The sequence below is a fragment of the Anopheles moucheti genome, chromosome 2 (genome assembly GCF_943734755.1).
Source record: "Anopheles moucheti chromosome 2, idAnoMoucSN_F20_07, whole genome shotgun sequence".
In the NCBI taxonomy this organism is placed as follows: domain Eukaryota; kingdom Metazoa; phylum Arthropoda; class Insecta; order Diptera; family Culicidae; genus Anopheles; species Anopheles moucheti.
The window spans coordinates 1,346,907-1,367,410 of record NC_069140.1 but is presented as its reverse complement, the minus strand read 5'-3'; the positions used below and the strand labels follow the sequence as shown (position 1 = coordinate 1,367,410).

The 20,504-nt window shown below is 43.0% G+C and overlaps 1 protein-coding gene across 1 annotated transcript; it reads right to left on the bottom strand.

Annotated features, from left to right (window-relative positions):
* Positions 1–12,199: 12,199 nt before the first annotated feature.
* LOC128310567 (poly(A) RNA polymerase gld-2 homolog B) lies at positions 12,200–20,462 on the bottom strand. The gene is made up of 8 exons (XM_053047239.1): positions 19,858–20,462; positions 18,582–19,581; positions 15,826–18,440; positions 15,025–15,743; positions 14,759–14,946; positions 14,574–14,692; positions 14,389–14,504; positions 12,200–14,318 (listed from the first exon to the last, which is right to left on the bottom strand). Exons 2-8 carry the CDS (start codon positions 19,407–19,409, stop codon positions 14,143–14,145), a joined length of 4,761 nt encoding a protein of 1,586 aa, XP_052903199.1. The 5' UTR covers positions 19,410–19,581; positions 19,858–20,462; the 3' UTR covers positions 12,200–14,142.
* Between the last annotated feature and the right edge of the window lie 42 nt (positions 20,463–20,504).

The following is a 20,504-nucleotide window of genomic DNA, read 5'->3' as shown; positions in this document are numbered from 1 at the left end:
GGTTGGGAAGAAAGACACTGCCACGGTCGTCCCAAACTATGCCAATTGGGTGTGGCCGGGGCTTTGGAAAAGATCCAATCGTTTGTTTTCCTTCTTCTGAACCTTGCAATTAGTTCCTCGTTCGACCCAGCTAAGTAAACAATACTGCTATCGCACGAAGGACTCATTGATAGGGTATACATTTCAGTGACAAAACCTTTTGCTCGTGCAGTTCCTTGCTTCTGCAGACTACTTTTAAAGCCCGTTTTACATATTTCCACTTTTGCTTTGACATGTATAAGCTATAAAGTAAAGCGCTTTTTAAAAGAAGAGTACGTGACGCAGCGACAAAACCCAAAAATTATCCTTTTTAAACAAAATGTTTAGATACACATTCATGTACTTTAGAAATTTTAGTTTTAAAGTTAGTGAAAACCTTTTTGATTTCACTATTCATGTGAAACCCACAGGTTTTTGGTGGTTTTAGTTAGTTGGCACCAAAAGACCGACCCTTAAATCCATTCGGAACCTCACTTCTCCATTCGTATAGTTGACTAAACTTACGGATGAATAAAGTCAAGGCGACCCATAAATGGCATATCAAAACGAAAATAAAACTTCCCAAAGTTGTGTTGGTAGTGTATTCGAAAAGAAAATGATTCTCCCTTTTGATACAATATTCAAATCTAAATCTCTGCACCAACCCCGCTACCAACAGCACCTCACCAAAATCACAATCTCGCTGCAAAGAAGAAAATTATTGCAATAGAAAGTAAAAGACCACCCACCGTTGAATATTGAGGGGAAAAAATAAGATCACAGTTGCATCGTCTCTCCTGCTAGAGATACTGCCGGTGTCTTAAAAATGTATGAGAAAGCAATCGTGTGCTGGCAAATGTAGCCAAAGTGAAGCCACAAACTTCTTCAATTCTCACATACAATCTAGAAAGGAATGCTTGCTAATAGACACTAAAAATGGAACGGGTAGGGGATAGGGTAAATTTCCTTTTAAAGCATTCTTTATGAATATTAACTCTCACACGGGTTCTCGTTCGTCGTAGGGTTCACCTGGCCCTATGCCCGTACCAGATCTCGGGCGTAGTTTGTATCCTTTGCCCGATGCTGATCTGAATTCTTACACAAAAAGGTCGTTTAAATCGAAGGGGCTGGCTAACTGTTCCCGTGCAGATCCTCTGGCCGAGCCCTGCCATCCGATGTGCTGACAATTTTCAGCTCCAGTTTCGTAGTCTATGGCTTGCATGTTCCACTTGGATTGGGGTTGGGTGTTGGAAACTAGGATACACTATTTCTGTAGTATCATTCTCTCCACACATCTACTCGCCTCCGAATGCGGCTGGAATAATTTATATCATTTTTCAAACGCTTTATTCAAGCGGTGTAGCTCCTGCCTAGAAATTCATGCTACTAACCATATATTTCAATAGCCATTGCGCTCAAAAACATAGCAACACATACAAAGGAAACAACGATCCCCCCCTTTACCATACACACCTATCATGAATGAGCAAAGCCATAACAAGCTCAAAAATGCAATCTCACGCCCAATACATTACTTCCTACTTTTCCAAACACATGTGTTTTCCAAACACGCTATCACAATGAGTATCTGAAAATCTTTTTCTTCCACCCGCTGTCTTTCATTCCCAACTACAACTTCCTGCTTACTCCTCCGTTCCAAGTGATTGGGGCAAAAGAAGGAAATTAACTTATCGATAAGGCCGTCGTCACACACTTTGACGACGGGCGTCGAAATTGAAATTCTAATCCTACCGAAAAATGATGACACAACCAACGACGATTCATCATCTTTGCTCGTCGTCGACCCGCCTATTGCTTCAGCCACATGTACAACTCCATCTTGCCTCTGTCATACCACCAGATAAGCCCTCGACGAAAGTGCCTACAAGAATCCCATTTAGGTTTGCAGACTCCATTGGAATAGGTCCAAATTGGGATCGGTCTTCCTACCGCGGTCTGCCCACTTTTGGAATCGATTGAAAACTTCAATTTACACACAATTCAAATGTAAATACAAACAGAAACCCATTTTTCATGCCCGGAACCGGCTGAAACTGCTCACCACCCTCCAGAACCGAAGAACCTCTCCACGAAGTGGCGGGTCCTTTACAGGGGTAACCAAGACCCAAATCCTATCACGGCAGGACACAATGTTGTACAGCAGTGTACCGAATATCTGTAGGCAAATGGGTGGCCCTTTTTCCCAAAAAGTACCTCTCTAAATTCGTTACCACTTCGACAAACATGCTGGAGTGTGACGCACGTGGCAACCGACAGAGAGGTTTCCGCTTTGCCGAGGAAAAATGTTGCCGAGTGAAATATTCATATGCGTTTTACAGTGAATTAGCCACATTTCTGGCTACGGCCCCTTTCGGAGCAGAACCCTTTCATCTATCCATGTCGGCTATTCCTTCGCGCGTTACAGCATGGGCAACACTAGCTGGTTCTCACCCGTTACATGTCTAACCTGTCGTCCCGTCCCACGGACGGCCATAAACACTTAGTACAGCAAACCATTCAAAATCATTCACAATCAATCATCATCGGAGAAATGGTGAAAGTTTGCGGAAAGAGCTCTAATTTCATAGACTTGCGTGCGCCACGAGTTATGCGGTCCGTCGTCCATGCACGCCTTCGTCGTCTTGATAAGCTTCGGCTCACGATTACGCAATGGTATGCGTGAAGGGCTTCAGCGATCGTTCCCAAATTAGCCTCAATTTACCTCATCCTCGAGAAACTAACCATTTCCACGATGAACCATTGCCGTAATAGTGATGGGGGAAGAACATTGTTACACAATTGAACGAGGATTTGAGATATTCATCCAATCACCCAGCCATTCCAGTGTACGTACGGAATCATGGAAAGTTTGAACGTTTGCCAAATTCCGGTGACGTTGCGTTTCATTTTCGAGAAGAAATTTTGGAAAATTAACAAAGAAACGAAGTATGCCTCTTTATTCACACAGATTAATACGTCTAAGATGACTTGCCTATAGTTTAAACAACTTCGCAACAAGCAGAAAATCGAACTACTTCTCCAGTTCTCCTGTGATTAATTATCGACAAAATACTCCTGAAAAAATCGAACCTCACTAGTGCTTGGTAGTTCATCTTGAGGCACAACTTTCACCCTTTGCTAATGCTTAAAGATAGAGCTTAAAATGTGAATTAAAGTATATAATTCAAACTTATCTTCTCTACTGCAAGTAAGTCTCGCCCCTAAACTCCATTTTACTTTTTCGCTAAAGGCAAATCAGTCTCTTAAAAGGTCTGTGTCGATGTAAAATGATACTAGCTTTAGACCAGTTACGACGGATACTTTTTTCCTTCTGGGCATCGGTTCATCGAGCCATCTTTCCAAACCGACACCCACATATGAATTTCATAATAAATTAATGCATAATGTTTTTCTGCTTGAAGTAAAAACATTACAAACTTTCCACTCGGCGAACCCTTCGCCTTCACTGAAAGTATCATAGACCCTAAACATTCGTTGTAAAAACAGCATAAACTGCGAGAAATTGATATCTGCTGTATAAAAACGAATTTCCCATGTCCGAAACGGTGTTACGGCTGATTCTACTCGGGAACAGTTTACGAATGTCGGTGTGCCATTCGAACTCTCACTTCCATCGAAATGCGTTTAGAAAACGGACGGATCACGGCAGCAACACAAACGGCAAATTGTGGAAAATAGCTCCATTTTTTTTTTTTTTGATTTTCAGTGCCACGAAAGCAACCAGCAAGCGAACGGTCTGTCGATTTCCGTCGTTTGCCGTGGAGACACTTTCCAAAAAGGTGCGATCTCGTCGCACTCCAGCTTCCGGGTGCTGGTTGGACCAATTGGAGCATGAACCTCAGACGTACATGATAAAAGGGGAATGCATGTAACAGGATATACACGGGATAGACTGCCGTAATGCCGTCATGAGTCGCTGGAATCCACTCACAACGGATCTTGCATCTTTTTCGATCGTTTCACGCTAGCTCGGGGACACAAAATACGAGCAGGCAATAGAGAAATATTTCTCCCCTTCCGCCAACGTGCTGGAGCACTTTGCACGAAACTTCCAACTCTAATCACAACAATGTTTGCTCGATGCTGTCGGTTCGATTGGGTCCGCTCCAATTCCAAACCCCATCTGATGGACGAATCTTTTTCCGATCCTGCACATTTCAATGCATTTGCACTGTTCGTAAAGTGCATACTGCTTTTTGGGTTGTATTTTTCATGCATAACAGTGCACTGCTGGCGATTCGATATCTAAAATACGATAGAATTGCGAAATACGAACTTTGAACGCCATTGTGCAAAACAAACAAACATGTTGGGGCTCTGGCAAAACGTAACTGTTGGATAAACCGCCAACTAAGTTCCGTGATAAATGAATTGAAAATACGTTGAATGTATTGCTAGTCTTGTTTTAAATATTATCACTACTTCCAACAACTCTCATAACTAGCCAACGCTAAATTTGTGTGAAAAATCTATTAAAGGAACAACATCGATAGTTCTCGGAATCCTATCACTGTCACAAAAAAAACGATACAATCCATTTCCGAAATTAAGTCCAACAGACATCAAAAGACAAGAGAATCGAACGAAACTGCGACACGTCCGGTGTCACGTGTTGGGAAGTTATACATCATAATACTAGCCGTCCACGACAACCGTCCGCTAGACGACAAAATCCTTTCCAGAACTGGTAGCGGGTGTCACATTTCTAAAACCCAGCACTAAAAAAAAGATTCTACGCAGATGGTACGGTCAGCAAAGGACTTCCATGCATCCAACGGTGTGGTTTGTTTGTCGCCCAACCTGAAACCGTTTGCTGAGCTCACGGTAGCAAGACTATGTCGATGCGCCCACACACACGGTGGTGGTAGCGCTGGAATGGTACAATGGATGGTAATCGACTATCAGCCGAGTGCACTAAAAAGCTTTGCAATGTACCGCTGATAAACTTCTTGCACCCAGGATAAGGCCGTCGACCGTCCGCGGTGGTCATTTGGCGTTGCATTAGTAACTAAATCCATTTGTTACGATTCCAAAATTAATAGAGCACTATAATCGATGCGCTCCAGCAGCTTTACGTGGCCACCGTTCGGGTCTGTTATCGGTTGGATTTGCCCGTGCAGTCGTTGGACATTTCCAAACCCATTTCGTTGGACGGTTTTTAGATCAGAATTGGACATGGCGTCGGTATGCAAGGCTAAACCTTTACCACTGCAGGACGGTCTTGGTTGACAACGATCAGCAATTAAAAAATCCAGGCCAATCATTTAGCTTCGCCGTTCGGGTAAGTTCGAAAGGCGTTAGAAGGCATTATGCAGTCTAATCAATGGTTCCAACACAAAACAGAAGGTCGTCACAAACAGTCGCAGTTATTGGGGCTGGACGTTGGGAAATTACTGCCTCTCTCAACCAGATAGCCTGGTACATAGCCTGAATACAACCTTACGCTACAGATTGAACTGAAATTGCACAAAGTCTAGTATAGTTCTCCGGCTTTTTAGACAACTTATTAAACAATCATAATGTTTATGTCTATCCTTGAAGTAGTAGTTTGTTTAACTTGCCCCAATCAATAGTCATGTACTCGAAACCAGGTTAAAACTTTCGCCACAAACGAACAAGACCAGCATCAAAATGGCATTTGGCCACTGCCAGTGCACAGACAAAATACACCCAAATGCCTTCGGACTCAGCCATTAGGGGGGCTTAAGGGCAGGGTTTAACTTAATTGATTAAACCTAGTCAAACTCATCAGTCACGGCGAGGTTTGGGTTTGTCGAACTGTTCGGGTTTGTTGGAAAACTGTGTGGCAAATCCTCCAGCAGCTGGGCCGACCGGCATTAACATAATTTCAGCTCACACAACCTGCTGAACCCGAACGGGTCCCATTAAATGTTAACGTACGCAATGTAAACACAATGCCCATCGGGATACGGTGATCCCATTGGATGTTTGAGTTGACAACAACTTCCAAGAGTTGACATATGCGCAAATCCGAGACCCTGGTTCCAGTAAGGTATCGTTCATCTTCGGATACAAAAACTAAAAAAAATCACAAAACCTCAACCTGACCCTGAGCTCAAACGGATCGATCGGTGTTCAATAGATGAATAAATTGTTTCCAAACCTTTCCAACTGCTCCTACGGTGCTTGATGGTTGTTTAATGCAAAATTCTCCATACGATTTATAATGCTCACAATTCCTCGATTCCCAACGTCCACATGGAATCGAATTCGATCGGAAATACGGCTAAAACAACCCCTTAATGGAATAATCATTGCAAACAGCATCTAAATCTAACACAATTATCCACAGTTTGTTGGACAGCGCAGGGTTTGGGACCTCGCCTCAGCAAACCCATTTCATATTTCTGCTGATTCATATCTTACTGTTTCTCAAATTTTAACCAAACAGGCCGAAAACAGTCTCCCCCCGGTACCAAAAGCGGCCAACGGCACAAATCCACCCCGGTTTCAATTTGGGCTCGGTTCGCTAGCTGGATCGCTTCAGTTGGGCTTAGCAATTAACAAGCATAATTAGATTTTAAATATATAATACATCGAACCCGCTCGGACGGGTCCTCGCTATCCAGTAAGGCCAGCAGGTGCATAAGGTGCACACGGTTCCTAAACCGTCGTTGCACCGGCTGCAGCAGGCCGCACGATTTATCGAGGATAATAATAAAATTCAATAAATCCTCAGTCAATTGCTTCCGACGAATCCATCATACGCGTGGCACCCGACCCCCGTAGAACACTCGGCACACGCGCGAAAAACGCAACACACACACACGCACTCAGCGAGCCACCGAGCTTCCGGTGCGGACATCAGCTATATATACATTCAACTGCCATGTCCTTGTTTTGACTCAAAAACCCCGGTGTCATAAGGCTCATGATGATGATCATCATCATAATCATCAACATTGCCATCGGTCACTTTTGGTTGGTTTTTCGTAGCATGGTAGGTTTGCTGCGGCAACTCGGGTGACTAAATTGAATTTCGGTCAGATGATCAGCGATGAGCGGACGGATATCCAGTGCCAGATAATTGTTTTTTGGGTGGAAACAGTCGAAAGCACCATTTTGCAAACAAAAAATATATACAGTCGAGACCCTCACTTCGTTTGACTTGTTATCGATCAAACCGACAATCCTTGGAATCTAATTAAATTCGTCGTCAAACACAAATGCATTCGCGTTAACGGCTAGCTACTACCGGCGTGCTATCTAATTGTGAACTGTCGTTATTTATGTAGTTTTTTTTCTATTTGGAAATACTTTTGAAATTTCCGTTGCAAAAAAACCCGGCACGGAACAATTCGGTTGGGAAAGCGTCGCAACAAAACGGGATAATCCCCCATGTTAACAAGTTGGCTAGCGAATAAACCTTAATTATTCCATTAACCTGCCATCTCTCTGCTAGTGATTGCTTTCTAAAGTGACCCCTTGATCGATGGCCCGTTTTTGCCATAAATGGATTGCGTGGTGCTGTAGCGACAGTTCGGTACGTGTGTACCGTGTGGAAAGCGCACACACCGTGATTAATGAGATAAACAGCGCCGGGTGCGCTACGGGGCTTTTGCTGGATATGAATCACCACTGGTGAGATAATGTTGTGGCTAAAATAGGTAACCCATCTCCCGATTGCTGTGACAGGTAAAATGGCACCCAGTTTCACGATATTACGTCGTGTTTTAAATGGAATAAAGCTATAACATGGCGCGCGCAAATAAAAGCGATGAGCTTACAGCCATTAAACGGTGCCTTCAATCAATCATCTGCCCAATTCCACTCATCAACGCTGACACGTTTGGCCAGTTTATTTTATCATTTCTTATCCAATAAACTCATTCTAACAAGCACAGCAACATCCCGCAACATATAACGTTGGTTGTTTGCAGAACAATTAAGGGAGTAGTACATTCTGGCGACCGGAAAAAGAAGGTGAATTTTGGGGTTTTATTTCAAATGGAAAACATATTGTCATTCCTCTGTTTTGCAACAACAAAGCTTAATAATTGGCTTGCTTGTTTGGGGTGACTCCTTTGGCAGCTACATCAGCAGCTACGTAGCACCTCTGAAGGCAACCTGTTCACCTGGTTGTTAGTTCCCATAGAGACCGCATGGATAAAGATAGAAAAAAAAAATTTTAAACAAATTTTCGGTCACGTAAGCTATTTTCTAGCATTGCACGTAGGATTTTTTTAAACGTGCTTATAAAATTGATTGTTGTTTTTAAAAACGGACATAACCACAGTGCATGGTACCGTCAAAGAGTCATTTTAACGATACGGCTACTTATGATGACAGAAAGTAATGTGTAAATATAAGAAAAATAATAAATCATCACAATGTCCACTAACTTTGAAAACACAGTGTCAAGATGAAAGCGAATTTCAAGTCTCTTTAGTATTATGAATAAATTTTACAATAAAGTAGAAACGCAAAGAAATATTTTCAGCAAAATAAACACAATTTTTTAAACATGCTAAGTAAACTACACCCTTAATGTCGGACCAAACTTCTGCAGAACAATCTTTCCAATTGGAGGGAAACATTTAATTTCGCAAAACTTTCAATGGATCAATGTTCGGCGTCAATGTACTGCACATTCTTGCTGTTCTTCTTCGTAGCACGCTTAAATTACACCAATAATGCACAATCCTTTAACAAAAAAACGCGCTAAAAAGCAAACACCAATCCGCGGTGTGTCCGCCTGCACCCGCAGAACTCACGCCCAATTATTGTTTTGCACAAACTTTATCCAACGCTTCGATGAGGCAAACAACACTTCTTCCTTCGCGATTAGTGGCCGTGCGCGCACTGCAACGAAAACTAACTTTGTAAAGTTGTTCCTTCGATACGCTCCGTACCAATATTCGCCCGATGTTCGACAGGCTCAACTTCAATCTTGTGCCAAAATTCCACGCTCCACACAGTGGCAGTTGATTTGAGAGAAACTTTTGCCCATCCTTCTACAGCATAGCAGGCGGCGATCCCGTTTTGATACATCTGCATCGCTTCCTTTGCTTTGTGCGCGAGAAAACTCTGGATACTGCGGCAAGTAAAAAAGTAAAATGATCATCATAACAAGATGTTATTGTTTAACGTTTCCCACCATACCTTCCGCCTGTCTCATTGCAGCGAGTGGATTTTCAACCCCGCCCGAACAAGTTTCCTTTCCGTAACGGCCATGACGTTACGAATTTTCCTTCATTGCCAGGAGAAGGGAAAATAATAGACGGCATACGGGTAAGTAACAAAGCCGGACCGGAACCCACCCGTACGGATGGTTCAAGCTAAGTCAGGCCCGAAATTATTTATTTTTATGGTACATTTCGGTTCAATAAAACATAAAATCAATAGCATGGGATGCCGGTTCTCCTCCCACACACGCACACACACACACGCACATATCAACACATACACTTCTAACCCGAAGTCCCGGAAGAACCTCAAACTTTGCGAATGGCAATTTTGAGCGGAACGTGCTACTTTGATGACGATAGTGTGTGTTTTTGTGTTGTGTTTCCCCCCGCCTCCTCTTTCTTCCCTGTCGTCTGAACCCTCCCGAGCTTCAAACAAAAGGGAAAGCTTATTTCACTTATCTCCAACAACAACAACAAAAAAGGAATCAACAACCATCAAAAAGTTTCCCTCACTGTGGTCCGCTAAGAAAAGGAAGTCAATAAAAACACCAACGCACACTGTGTGTATGGTCGCGATAAAAATGGACCATGGTCAATGATTTCCCGACTTGGTGAGAAGGTTGACCGGAATGGTCATCCGGACCAACAAGACAAAGGACGGTCATGAAGCATTCGATTTGGCTTCGCGCACCAGAACTCGCATCGGTCACATCGGGGTGGTGCTAACAAATTAGACACGGCCTTGATTCGGCAGTTGCCTTCGTGGAAAACAACCATCTCCCCTCCCCCCCTCCACCGCACACACACACAGCCCATTAACCACGATGCAGTTTTAACGACGGTTAGTAGGCGTCGCTCTGAACAACTTTTTACCGCCAGTCTATTTTTACGACATTCGCAGGTTTTTCCACCAAATTGTCCTTATACTCTCGACAGCCATTTAGTTCAGCTGGTATCATCTTTACGAGCTGATTCGACATTTGTGTCTTTCCACTACGCGCAACACAATAAATATGGCTTTTGCTATATCGTGCGAAAATTATATCGCGTACCGTTAATCTACTAATACGCTAAAGCCACAAAGCGTCTTCGGAATGTTTTTTTTTTGCTGTTCTAATCATTCATCGAAGGACCCAGCAATACTGGAACACCATATCACGACTGTAATTCGATTGTGCAGTGCGGTGCAGTGCTTGTTTGCTTCATGCATAACAGGATATGGCTCAGCAAGGTGGAAACAACATTAAAATACAATGCCACGTTCCATCGATCTAGAGCACACGCAGGGCAACATGGATGTCATCGTTCGCCGAGTTTTAATATTATACGCTAGAATGCACCTGGAAGCGTAATTTTCGAAAATAACAACTCGCGAACCACAGCACTGCATCCCTTGGAGCAAAACACATATTCGAACCTGTTCCGCATCCCGTATAGAGGCGCGTTTGTTGAAAATATATCTCCATACACACGTCTATTATCGTAATGATGTTAAATGTCGTTGAGCTACATAAACATTTCTGTTCGTGGAAGTTAGCTGTATAGTGCGATCGATTCGACCAAGAGACTAATAGGAGTCCACCATGAACGGTTAGCAAATAGCGCAAAAAAATAGAGCCCTTCTTAGGTTAGTTTTAGTTTTGAAATAATTACTTACTGATTTACTTATTCGGCCCTACAATCGCTTCGGTTTTTGACTGTTGCTGGAGGCCACTAAACCGCTCACAGTCACAGGCTCCGTCATCTGCCACTCCATTGTCCCATCAACGCCATAGTCCACGCACTAGTACCGCCTCTCATCAGACCACATTGGAGAGATTTTTTCTCCCTGTTACTGCAGCGTCGACCGACCATCGATACGCGCACCACACACTAATCACCGATCTTCCTTGTGCACACGCCACATAACCAACCAAGCATACCGCTTACCACCACACTCAAACTATCACGCACGTTCAATGGATGTTCCTAGTTAGAGCTGAAACTAATGCAACACCACTGAGGATATATTAACAAAATGTGCGCAGAATTAGACACGGAATAGAACGCGGAATTGTCTATGGCCACTTCAACGTGTGATCATGATATAATAGTATTACCAGAAACCTGGCTAAACAACACGACACACAACACGTTGGGGCCTTGCGTTCTTAGCTAATATCTTTTTGCACTGCTCATCCGAACGACGCAATTATACTACTGCGAGATTTTAACCAACCTAGGCTTATGTGGCTCTCTCCAGCTCACGGCTCCCCGATGCTCGATCGTTCTCGGAATCTGATGTCACTAGCGTTCATGCCTTTGTGGGATGAGTTCACTTTTCGTGGATTCACCCAATTCAACACCATAGCAAACACATGCACAGTGCTGGATTTTGTGTTGGAAATAGTGATGGAAAATGATCCCAAAGTTGGGATCGCATGCACTTTTCGTTATAAGAAAATTCTTATCCTCTTTCCATGCAATGGTGATCCCGGATCGTTAGGGATTAACAGCGTTATTCAATAGTGAACCCGAATCGTTTGATCCCATATTATAGGATTGTATCAGATTTTTCAAGCCTGGATCGGATCGGATCAACCGATCCACTTCCATCTTCTCATCACTAGTTGATGAGAAATAATACAGTTTGTCAACGGAATCAGATTCATATCGAAGAAGTGGTTGACCAACTCCTTCCGATCGACCACCCAACATTGAACGTATTCATCAGTCCGTACATTAATCGCCGCTAATAAATATTATAAATAAACATCATCGAACGATCGAAAAGAGGTCGTCCGGTGTTGTTCTAATCACGTGACCAGCCCACCGAATTCTGGCGAGTCTAATTCGCTGTACGATAGCGAGCTCATCAACAGTTCGTCTTTATTATCTATCTAATCTTCACTGCTTAATGTCATCTCCATTGAGATATTCACCAACAACCCACCCGTAAAATATGTTTTGGATAATTTTTACTTGTTTTTCATTTTACGAATCTCTTTTTTTCTTTTTTTTCGATCGTAAGCACCAAACACGAGGGTTACAAAATTGATCCACAACATTACTAAACCACTGGTTTTGCTTTAACTTTCTTCGCCTCTGTTTTGTGTTCCTTCTCTGAATGAACCTTTTTTGTTCTAAATGCCACTCATAAATGGGTCTTACGTTTTGTTTGTTTTTTTTGGGTCTGTTTTTCATTGACTTACACTTGTTCTACACTTCCTTTAAGTATTTTGCGCTTTTTTATGTTTTCACATTTTTCTCTACGAATATTTGCTTTCTAACTTGGCTTTTGGTTCTAACCTTCTCTTTTAGCCTCCGTATTCTTTTTCCATTACCGCTCCTTACTTGCACTTAAGCGCAACGCACCAGTTTTTGCATTAAATTGCTGGATTATTGCGCTTGTAAGAGAACTTCTTGCCTTCGCGATATTGTATTAACCTTTCCTGCCTTCGATGGCTTTACTCTACTTCTGGTTCGCTGCCTCTTTCTTTTTTCCAACGAACATGTACACGCCCCGTACTATTGCTCTGTTCAGATAAATTAACTCTAAAAATATAATATAAATTATTCTGATTCTTCCTATGTCTTCAAGTTCTCCTGCCCTTTACGCATTAACACTTACATGCAGGATCACTACATACACCGATTCACACAGTTGTCGGCGCTACGATGTACGGATTCCCTAGCTTATATATCTGATTTCACAGCCATGTCTTTTATATTAGTTTTACACATAACTACCATAAAAACAGATACTTTTATGAAAGTGTTGTTGTTAGATGCGTTGATGATGCGCGTTTCGATTGTTGTGTTTCTTGCGTTTTCCTTCTTGATTATACGATTAATTATTGTATTTTCTATGCTCATCTCATGCTGCAATGATGCACACTAAACACTCCGCTTTTAATCTTCAACAAAGTCTCACTCTCTGGAGAAATAGCTACTCTTACTGATAGAAAAAGCTTTATCATAACGACAAATTTTCGTTTCCGATACCACAAACCAATCGAATTTTTCATCAACACGCGATTCCATCACGATTCGCTTTATCGCTCTATCGTTTTGTTTCTAACTTTTCATCCAAGTGTAGTTCGATTTTTTGGTCCGCACAAACTTCAGTTCGTAGTAGTGTTTGCGTATTTATCGTACCCTATGGGTCCGTTTTGCAGGGTATCGCTAGTAACAACCTTACCCACATTGTTTGTATGAGTTTTCTTTTGTCAGTACCTTTACTTTTTCAAACATTGGTTTCTCATTCTTATCTCTTTTAATGGCACCGTAATGGTTGGTTTAAGGTTTACCTAAGCGAGATCATTCAATGATACTTTATCAGGAATTACCAGACTTCACACACCTTGGATTCGTGTCTTCCTTTGCATATAACTTCCGCTTTTTTCTCCGATCTTCTAGTACAATTATTATGTTTGCTTATCAAGCACCACTCATTATTAGATAATTGTGCATCAACTCCACGTGCGGCGAGGAATATTTCCGAATCAGCCCAACCCACTTCGTGCCTGCTGATACTAACGGTAATAGTTAACGAACACGGTAATTACAGTATTGCTTAAGCCGTACATTTCTTCAAAAAATGGCAGCGAGTTAATTGCTTATTAGATCGAAATACTTCAGTATCAGTGTTAAACTTGGCTTTCTCTTTGCTGGACAAGATTCTCATGTATCTTTGTAAATGCTCTCCGTTTGCGGCGTAATTTTTCATCCTCCCGGGAATATCTGGCAGACATTGAAGACAGACATGTAACTTTCGTCTCCATTTTCAAACCAGTCAGTCTTTTCAAACCAGCTTCATGCTTTCTTTTGTATTTTTTTTTTTTTGGTATTTAGATTTCTTTGTTTAACAGGGAACTAACATCGTAAAAAGAGGGCAACATCAATTTTTGAAACCCTAATCAAACGCGTACCTTTGGGCATTTCAAAGGAACGTTCCTATGAACACGTATAATGATCACGAAGTTATAGACAGTGTCGATGTAACCGGTGTAAACAATGGCTCACCGAAGAGAACATTCAAATTCTTGTCGTCTTTCAACATCTGCCATGATGTCGCAAAGGTAGACTTTATCTGTTCGAACACATCCCCGTCAAATACCGACCGGGCGGTATTAGTGAAGTCAAACGGCTCTGGAAAAGGGAAGAATACAAAACACAATTATTACTGTATACTCTATCTAATGCTCTTAATGATAACCACCTTCTATGCACAAATGCTTCCAATGATGGGGATCGTTCTTGTAACTTCTTGCTAGGCGACATTCTTCCACCGGTATGATAGAACTTGTTCTCACAGATATAGCATGGTGTTCGTAACTGAAATAGCGACAATAACATCAATTTGTGTTTGCTGGCTCAACTAGCACGAACAGGGAGTTTACGTACTCAAACTTTGTATAATATTCCAAAAAATTTAATAACAATTCGCCTAAAGTTTCTTTGTTATCCGTTTGATATGGTTCGATGCGTTCGATCATTTCTATATTGTGAATATCCACGATTTTCTGCAAACGATGCACCAATGGAAGTGTTTAGTCGGTATTATTTTCATCTGGGCAGATTTAGCTTACCATAAACTTATCGGGATGCATAGCGTGCAGGCAAGGCAAAATTGGTGGGCTAGTTCCACATTGCAGGAAATGAATAACCATCAACACAAGAGAGTAGCTGGATATTGTCATGTTTTTCGCATCGTTAATGTTGTGATGCTGGGCCCATAACTTCACCATCAACACCAGTGGTCTAACACGCCAATCCACTACAAAGGACAACAAAATCGATTACAATGTTCTACAATATTCAACAAACATACGTAAAAGGCTTCAGTGTTACTTACTCTGTGCGTAACAGTGCAGCAGATGGGTATTTCTAATTCCAACGCAATTGTTGAAATTAAGATCCACCTCAATGCCATTCTTGCTATCTTGAAAACGCAGAATCGGAACCTTCGCCTGTATCAGGCTAAACTCGCTAAAACTCGACGACGGAATGTTCATGAAATATTCCTTCACCAACGACAAACTGAACAGCGCTTCCAACCGATGATCATAACAGCTAGGCCCACTTCGTGAAACAAGACACATATCTACATCGGAACTGTCAGCACCAAAACCAGAGATCGTACTACCAACCAGATAGAGACTGTACTTGGGAAAGCCTTTCTTGATGCAAACGTACAAATCGCGCCACAGTTGCATTTTTTGAACGTACTTTTCTTGCGATTGTTGCGCTGCTGCAAATCGTTCCCAGATGGCCCTGGACAGGCTGTCCCACATACTGCCGTTCGTAAGCGCATCGGGTGGAGTTTTCATCTCGACTTCATTCGCACGCATAATGAAACGATCAACTGGTGTGGGCTGAAAATCTCCAGGTAATGCGGAACGATGTGCATAGCTCACGGCAGCTTGCATGTTCTTACGTCCAATCCCTGTTTTGTTGGACAGTTGACCTTTCGCGTTGTGATTAGCCAACGACGCAGAAGAAACAGCAACCGTCGATCGGTGTGATTGGTAGTGTGCATTTGTACTGGTAGGTGAAGTACGTCCAGATTGACTGCTGTAAGGATTTATATTCAGAATTAGAAACAAAAACAACAACAAGCCTAGTTCGAATATGTAACCACACAGCATTTACGTACCGTGTCTTTGGATGTCCGCTCTGCATCGACTGGAAATCGTTGGGCGGCACCGATGACGCAGACAGAGATGACGAACTTGAAGAGCTGGTAGCTGCATATTGCAGCGCCAATTCCAAGGATGTGCTACTCCCGAAATTACCCGTCGATTGACTGTTAACGAATTGGATGGGAGCTGCCTGACAATGGTTCATGTGGGCAAACAGTTCTCCCAACACCGGCACAGACTGTGTGCCAGTGACCGTTCTAGGGTTTCCTTTCGGTGACCCGACAGCAGGATTTCCTTCGCCAACATTGCCACCACTGTTACTGTATGCGGCGAGATTCTGATGCGAACCATGAAAACTTTGGCTACGAATGATAAATTCCCCTACAAGTCCTGCCGTCGAGGCGTGCAGAGATGCCGGTGCTGATGGGATAAACTCACCCAAAGGCGGATAAGCCGAGGAAGACGAAGTTCCCGATGAAGTTGACGATGAAGAACGAAACGCTTTATTATCATTCGTATCACTATATTTTGCATAGCGGAATGTTCCTTCCCGATAATCGGAAGAATGGGATGAGTCCGATTCGTAATCGTGCACATTAGCGACTGTAGCTTCGAGCTGAGATGTGCTACACGATACTACGGATGACTCCGTCGACGGAATCGACACCACAGAGGAGGACGATGATGAACGTGGCACGTTGCATAATTTTCTCGTGCCATACACGCGCTCTTCGTGCAACTCGGAAGTTTTTACCTTTTCGACGTCCTTTTCGAGGACCTCTCGATAGACATCACTGATATTCGGCTCATGGGCATCAGAAGCGTTTGGTTCCGGAGTTTTGACATTCGGTTCATTGTTGCCATTCTCCTGGGTTTGATTCGAATTGCCTAGCTCCTCTTCCGGACTATTTTCGCCTTCCGGAAAGTTTGATGATGCGGAATGGAGGGCTATTCCTGTTTGTTCCACTTCTTGATGCTGGTTACCATTGGCATATTCATGTGAGGAGACAGAACCGTGTCCCCTATCGTATCCCCTCAAGTATACCAAATTCCGATGCCAGTGTTTGTGATGATGATGGGACTGTTGTTGCTGATGATGGTGATGATGATGATGTTGTTGCTGCTGCTGCTGCTGCTGCTGCGGTTGAATTGTGATATGTTCGTAGTAGTGATTGCCACCACTAGTCGGATGGTTGTAATAATGTTGATAGTTTTTCCGATACCCATAACCAATGCTTTCCACCTTATTAAACTGTTGCTTACTGCCACCGTTTGTCTGGTTTGAGCTGTTTTTTCCTTTACCATTCCAGAACTTTTTACCATTCCGCCCTCCAATTTCTCTTCCAACCACTGTACCGATCACTCTGCCGGAACCTTGCGTCGCGTAGCTCAATTGATTGCCACCACTCCCGTGGCCGTTACGATTGTGATACTGGTAGTTATTATTCTGATGATAATTATGCATCTGAACAGTGTGTTGTTGCGACTGCTCTAACATCGGCTGCTTGTAATGTGTTGCTTGGTGTTGTTGCGAGTGAACAGCTCCACCGTTCTGGTTGTAAAGGTAGGATGAAAGCTCATAAGTTTTACAACTATTGCTGGAGTTATGGCCCTCGGTTGTATTAAGCAGAGCATAACTAGAAAAACCTTGTGGTTCGTTCAGCGCGCAATGTTGTGCCAATTCATCGCCACCGTACACATTTGGAGATCTGTTGTACTGTTGGGGTTGCTGTTGCGGCATAATCTGATGAAGCTGCAATAGTTGCTGTTGTTGATGCGGGGACTGCCTAGTGCCGTGATGTGGCTGCTGCAACTGACTGTTTTGATGATGCTGCATCATGTGCTGCTGGAATTGTTGAGTAAAATTATAGTTTGCTTGGGACGATCCTCGATACGTGGGTAAATCGCCGGCGGAGTTGTTGTTTCCTCCACCCGCTACATTTCCTACGGACATTTTTAAACCAACATCACGCAGAAAATCGAATGAATAATGGTGCGAAGATGCGTTCGTGCTCTGTTGCACCGAATGGTGTGGGTCCTGTCGATTGATCAGTGCCTGTTGTTTCGATGAATGTTGAGCTCCGAGCGAAGGAATGTATGACGTATGATGCTGACCAACATGGTGATTGGGATGGATACTTTTCTTAAGGGCAGTTGATGATGATGACGTTGCGGCGGACATGTTATCAGAAAAAGCGTCCAACCGGAGCGGTTCATTCTGCTTAGAATTTCCCTGCATCATCAGAGACATCACTGATACGTGTGACTGGCCGGATGATGGAACAGTGCTGGTTGTGTCTTTGCCGGTACGGTTACTACCAGCCGGCATTTCAACAGACAAGCTAGTCGGTGCAGCTGATGAACTAGTACCGTTGAGCGTGGCAGATGAACGAGCGTATGATTTGTGCGAGTGCTTTTGGTGACTTCCTTTCATCGCAAATGATGATGGCTGAGACGCCGGGAGTGGTATGGAAGCGATTGATTTCGAAGTTACCTCGCTACTACATCCAGAAGATAGTTCTGAGGTCGAGCTTGTCAACATGTCGCTGATATGAGCAGAAGATGCATGATTATGGACATCCGCGTCCACGGTAGTTCCTTCTGTAGTGTGTTCAAACGATCGGGCGTGCTTTAGGTAACAATAGCAAAAATACGATCAACAATTTATTAGCTGTTGTGATTGGAAACTAATTCAATTATCGTTTTTTGTGCAGTAAATTAAAATGTTAAATAAAAAGAAAACATTCTTCAAATAAAGCTCTTTACTTACCTTCTTTTCCGTTTGATCCTTATGATTGCTAGTAATGTCACGGTCTAGCTTGGATGTGGCCAATTTCGTTATGGTATGGACTTTCATCTCTTCCGGTTTACACTTACTGCTGTTTGCTTCTTGTATCTTCTTTTTCGACGAAGACGATTTGATAAGCTCTCCAATGGATGAGCCCGCCTTATTATCTTGTTCGAGATTTGCAGGACCGGTTCCGGTCGACTCAAGTGAATGAGTCAACTCCTTTTTCTGACTAGTTGCGGCGGGTTCGGTCGGCAGTTCATCTTCAAATTTGTCCAGGCCACTAGGTGCTATCTTAACGTTCCACATCTTTAAGCTCTCCATTATGTGTTGTTTTTTTCGATTAGCCGAACTATTGTAAAACTTTTTACTCTTGCCCGATCCCGAGTACATCATCGAAACCGCGGCAGACTGGAACGGTGGCATAGCAGATTTTCTGTATGCTTTGTTAGCGTTTTGCATCTTTTCACCGTTTTCGCTGGATGGCGGAGTTCGATCCATCTTGGAACTAGTGGTCGGTTGGGACGTTTGCTGCGTAGTGGCGCACGGATTCGTTATACATAGGCTAATGGACATTTTTCCAAAATGTGTAGCATGCCCTGTTGCTGATAGAGCGAACGGTTTTCTTACGCTTAACGTTTCTATCCAGAGTAAGACAATTAAAATAGTATATGCACATGCATGAAACAGACGAATAAATAGATATATAAATACAGTTTCTCTTAAAACAAAAGGAACTTTTGGGATATCCTTATAGTTAAATTTCGCCCTATGTGCTTGCTCTTCAATTCCGAAGCTTCCGACCGTCATAGACAGGTAGATGGTGTGCCATTAGAACGTGACCTGGTTGTCCTGCACACATGTAAATCGATGGGAAAATGAAGGCTCCAATGCTTCGCTAGCGACCAAACGTCATCGAATGCGCTAATACACTTCGTAATGAAGATCAATTTAGGAAAGGAAGTAGCTATCTCGGGGTGTCCTAAAAAGAAAAGAAAGAAATCCTCCATATTAGTAACCCTTCTTTGCAATTGGATCCTAAGTTCTATCACTCAATCATCCCTTCTTCTAGAAGGGCCAATCAGTTATGCAAAGATTAGCTCGGTAAACGTTAAGTTAATCTATAATAGACACGGAAACATCCCTTCGGACCACTTGCGCAAAGCAAAACACAATCGACAATTTAATAAACACGAGCAGGTTTTAAAGTCCCACAAGTTTCTCACTATACGCAATAGTACTCTGCGTATAACCTTACCTTTCCTGTGTGTGTGTTTTGCGTGCTGCAGCTAAACTAATCCCGGTGCCTTGCGCCAATTTCCGCATTCACTTTCCTGAACAGAACAAATTTTCACTGTGGATTCTGCTTTATGCAGACGACTCCTTTCGTGGTTCATTACACTTTTCCGATCTTCACTTAACAGCATCCTTTTGTGCTCATGCTTGCATACCGATCGTTCATATTTTCCGACACCGATGCATCAGTCCACTGTCACAATGTTAAGCGAAATAAGCTCGTGGACGGGGACTTAACCACCAGCGCGAGGGACGGATGATTTTTTCTTGTTTTTTACACGCACCTTCGGCAGCGACAAAACTATGGCCGCAAAATGCACTCTCGTCCAAGAAACCGGGGAAAGAGAAACGCCCGCAAGACCAATCTCGCAACACATACACACACATACACACACTTTCAGTTGATGTACTTTTTCCTTGATGTATATTCGGCCGGATAATGGCGGTAGGTGAAATCCATTCGCATGGCAATTTTTTGAGCGAATTCTAGCTACGAATCCTTCCCTAATCTGCCAAAGCTTCTGAGTCCATCTTTTCAATCAGACACCGTGCTAGCGAATGGCTCGGGTGCTGTCCACACTACACACACTTTATTTACTTCCCCAACAC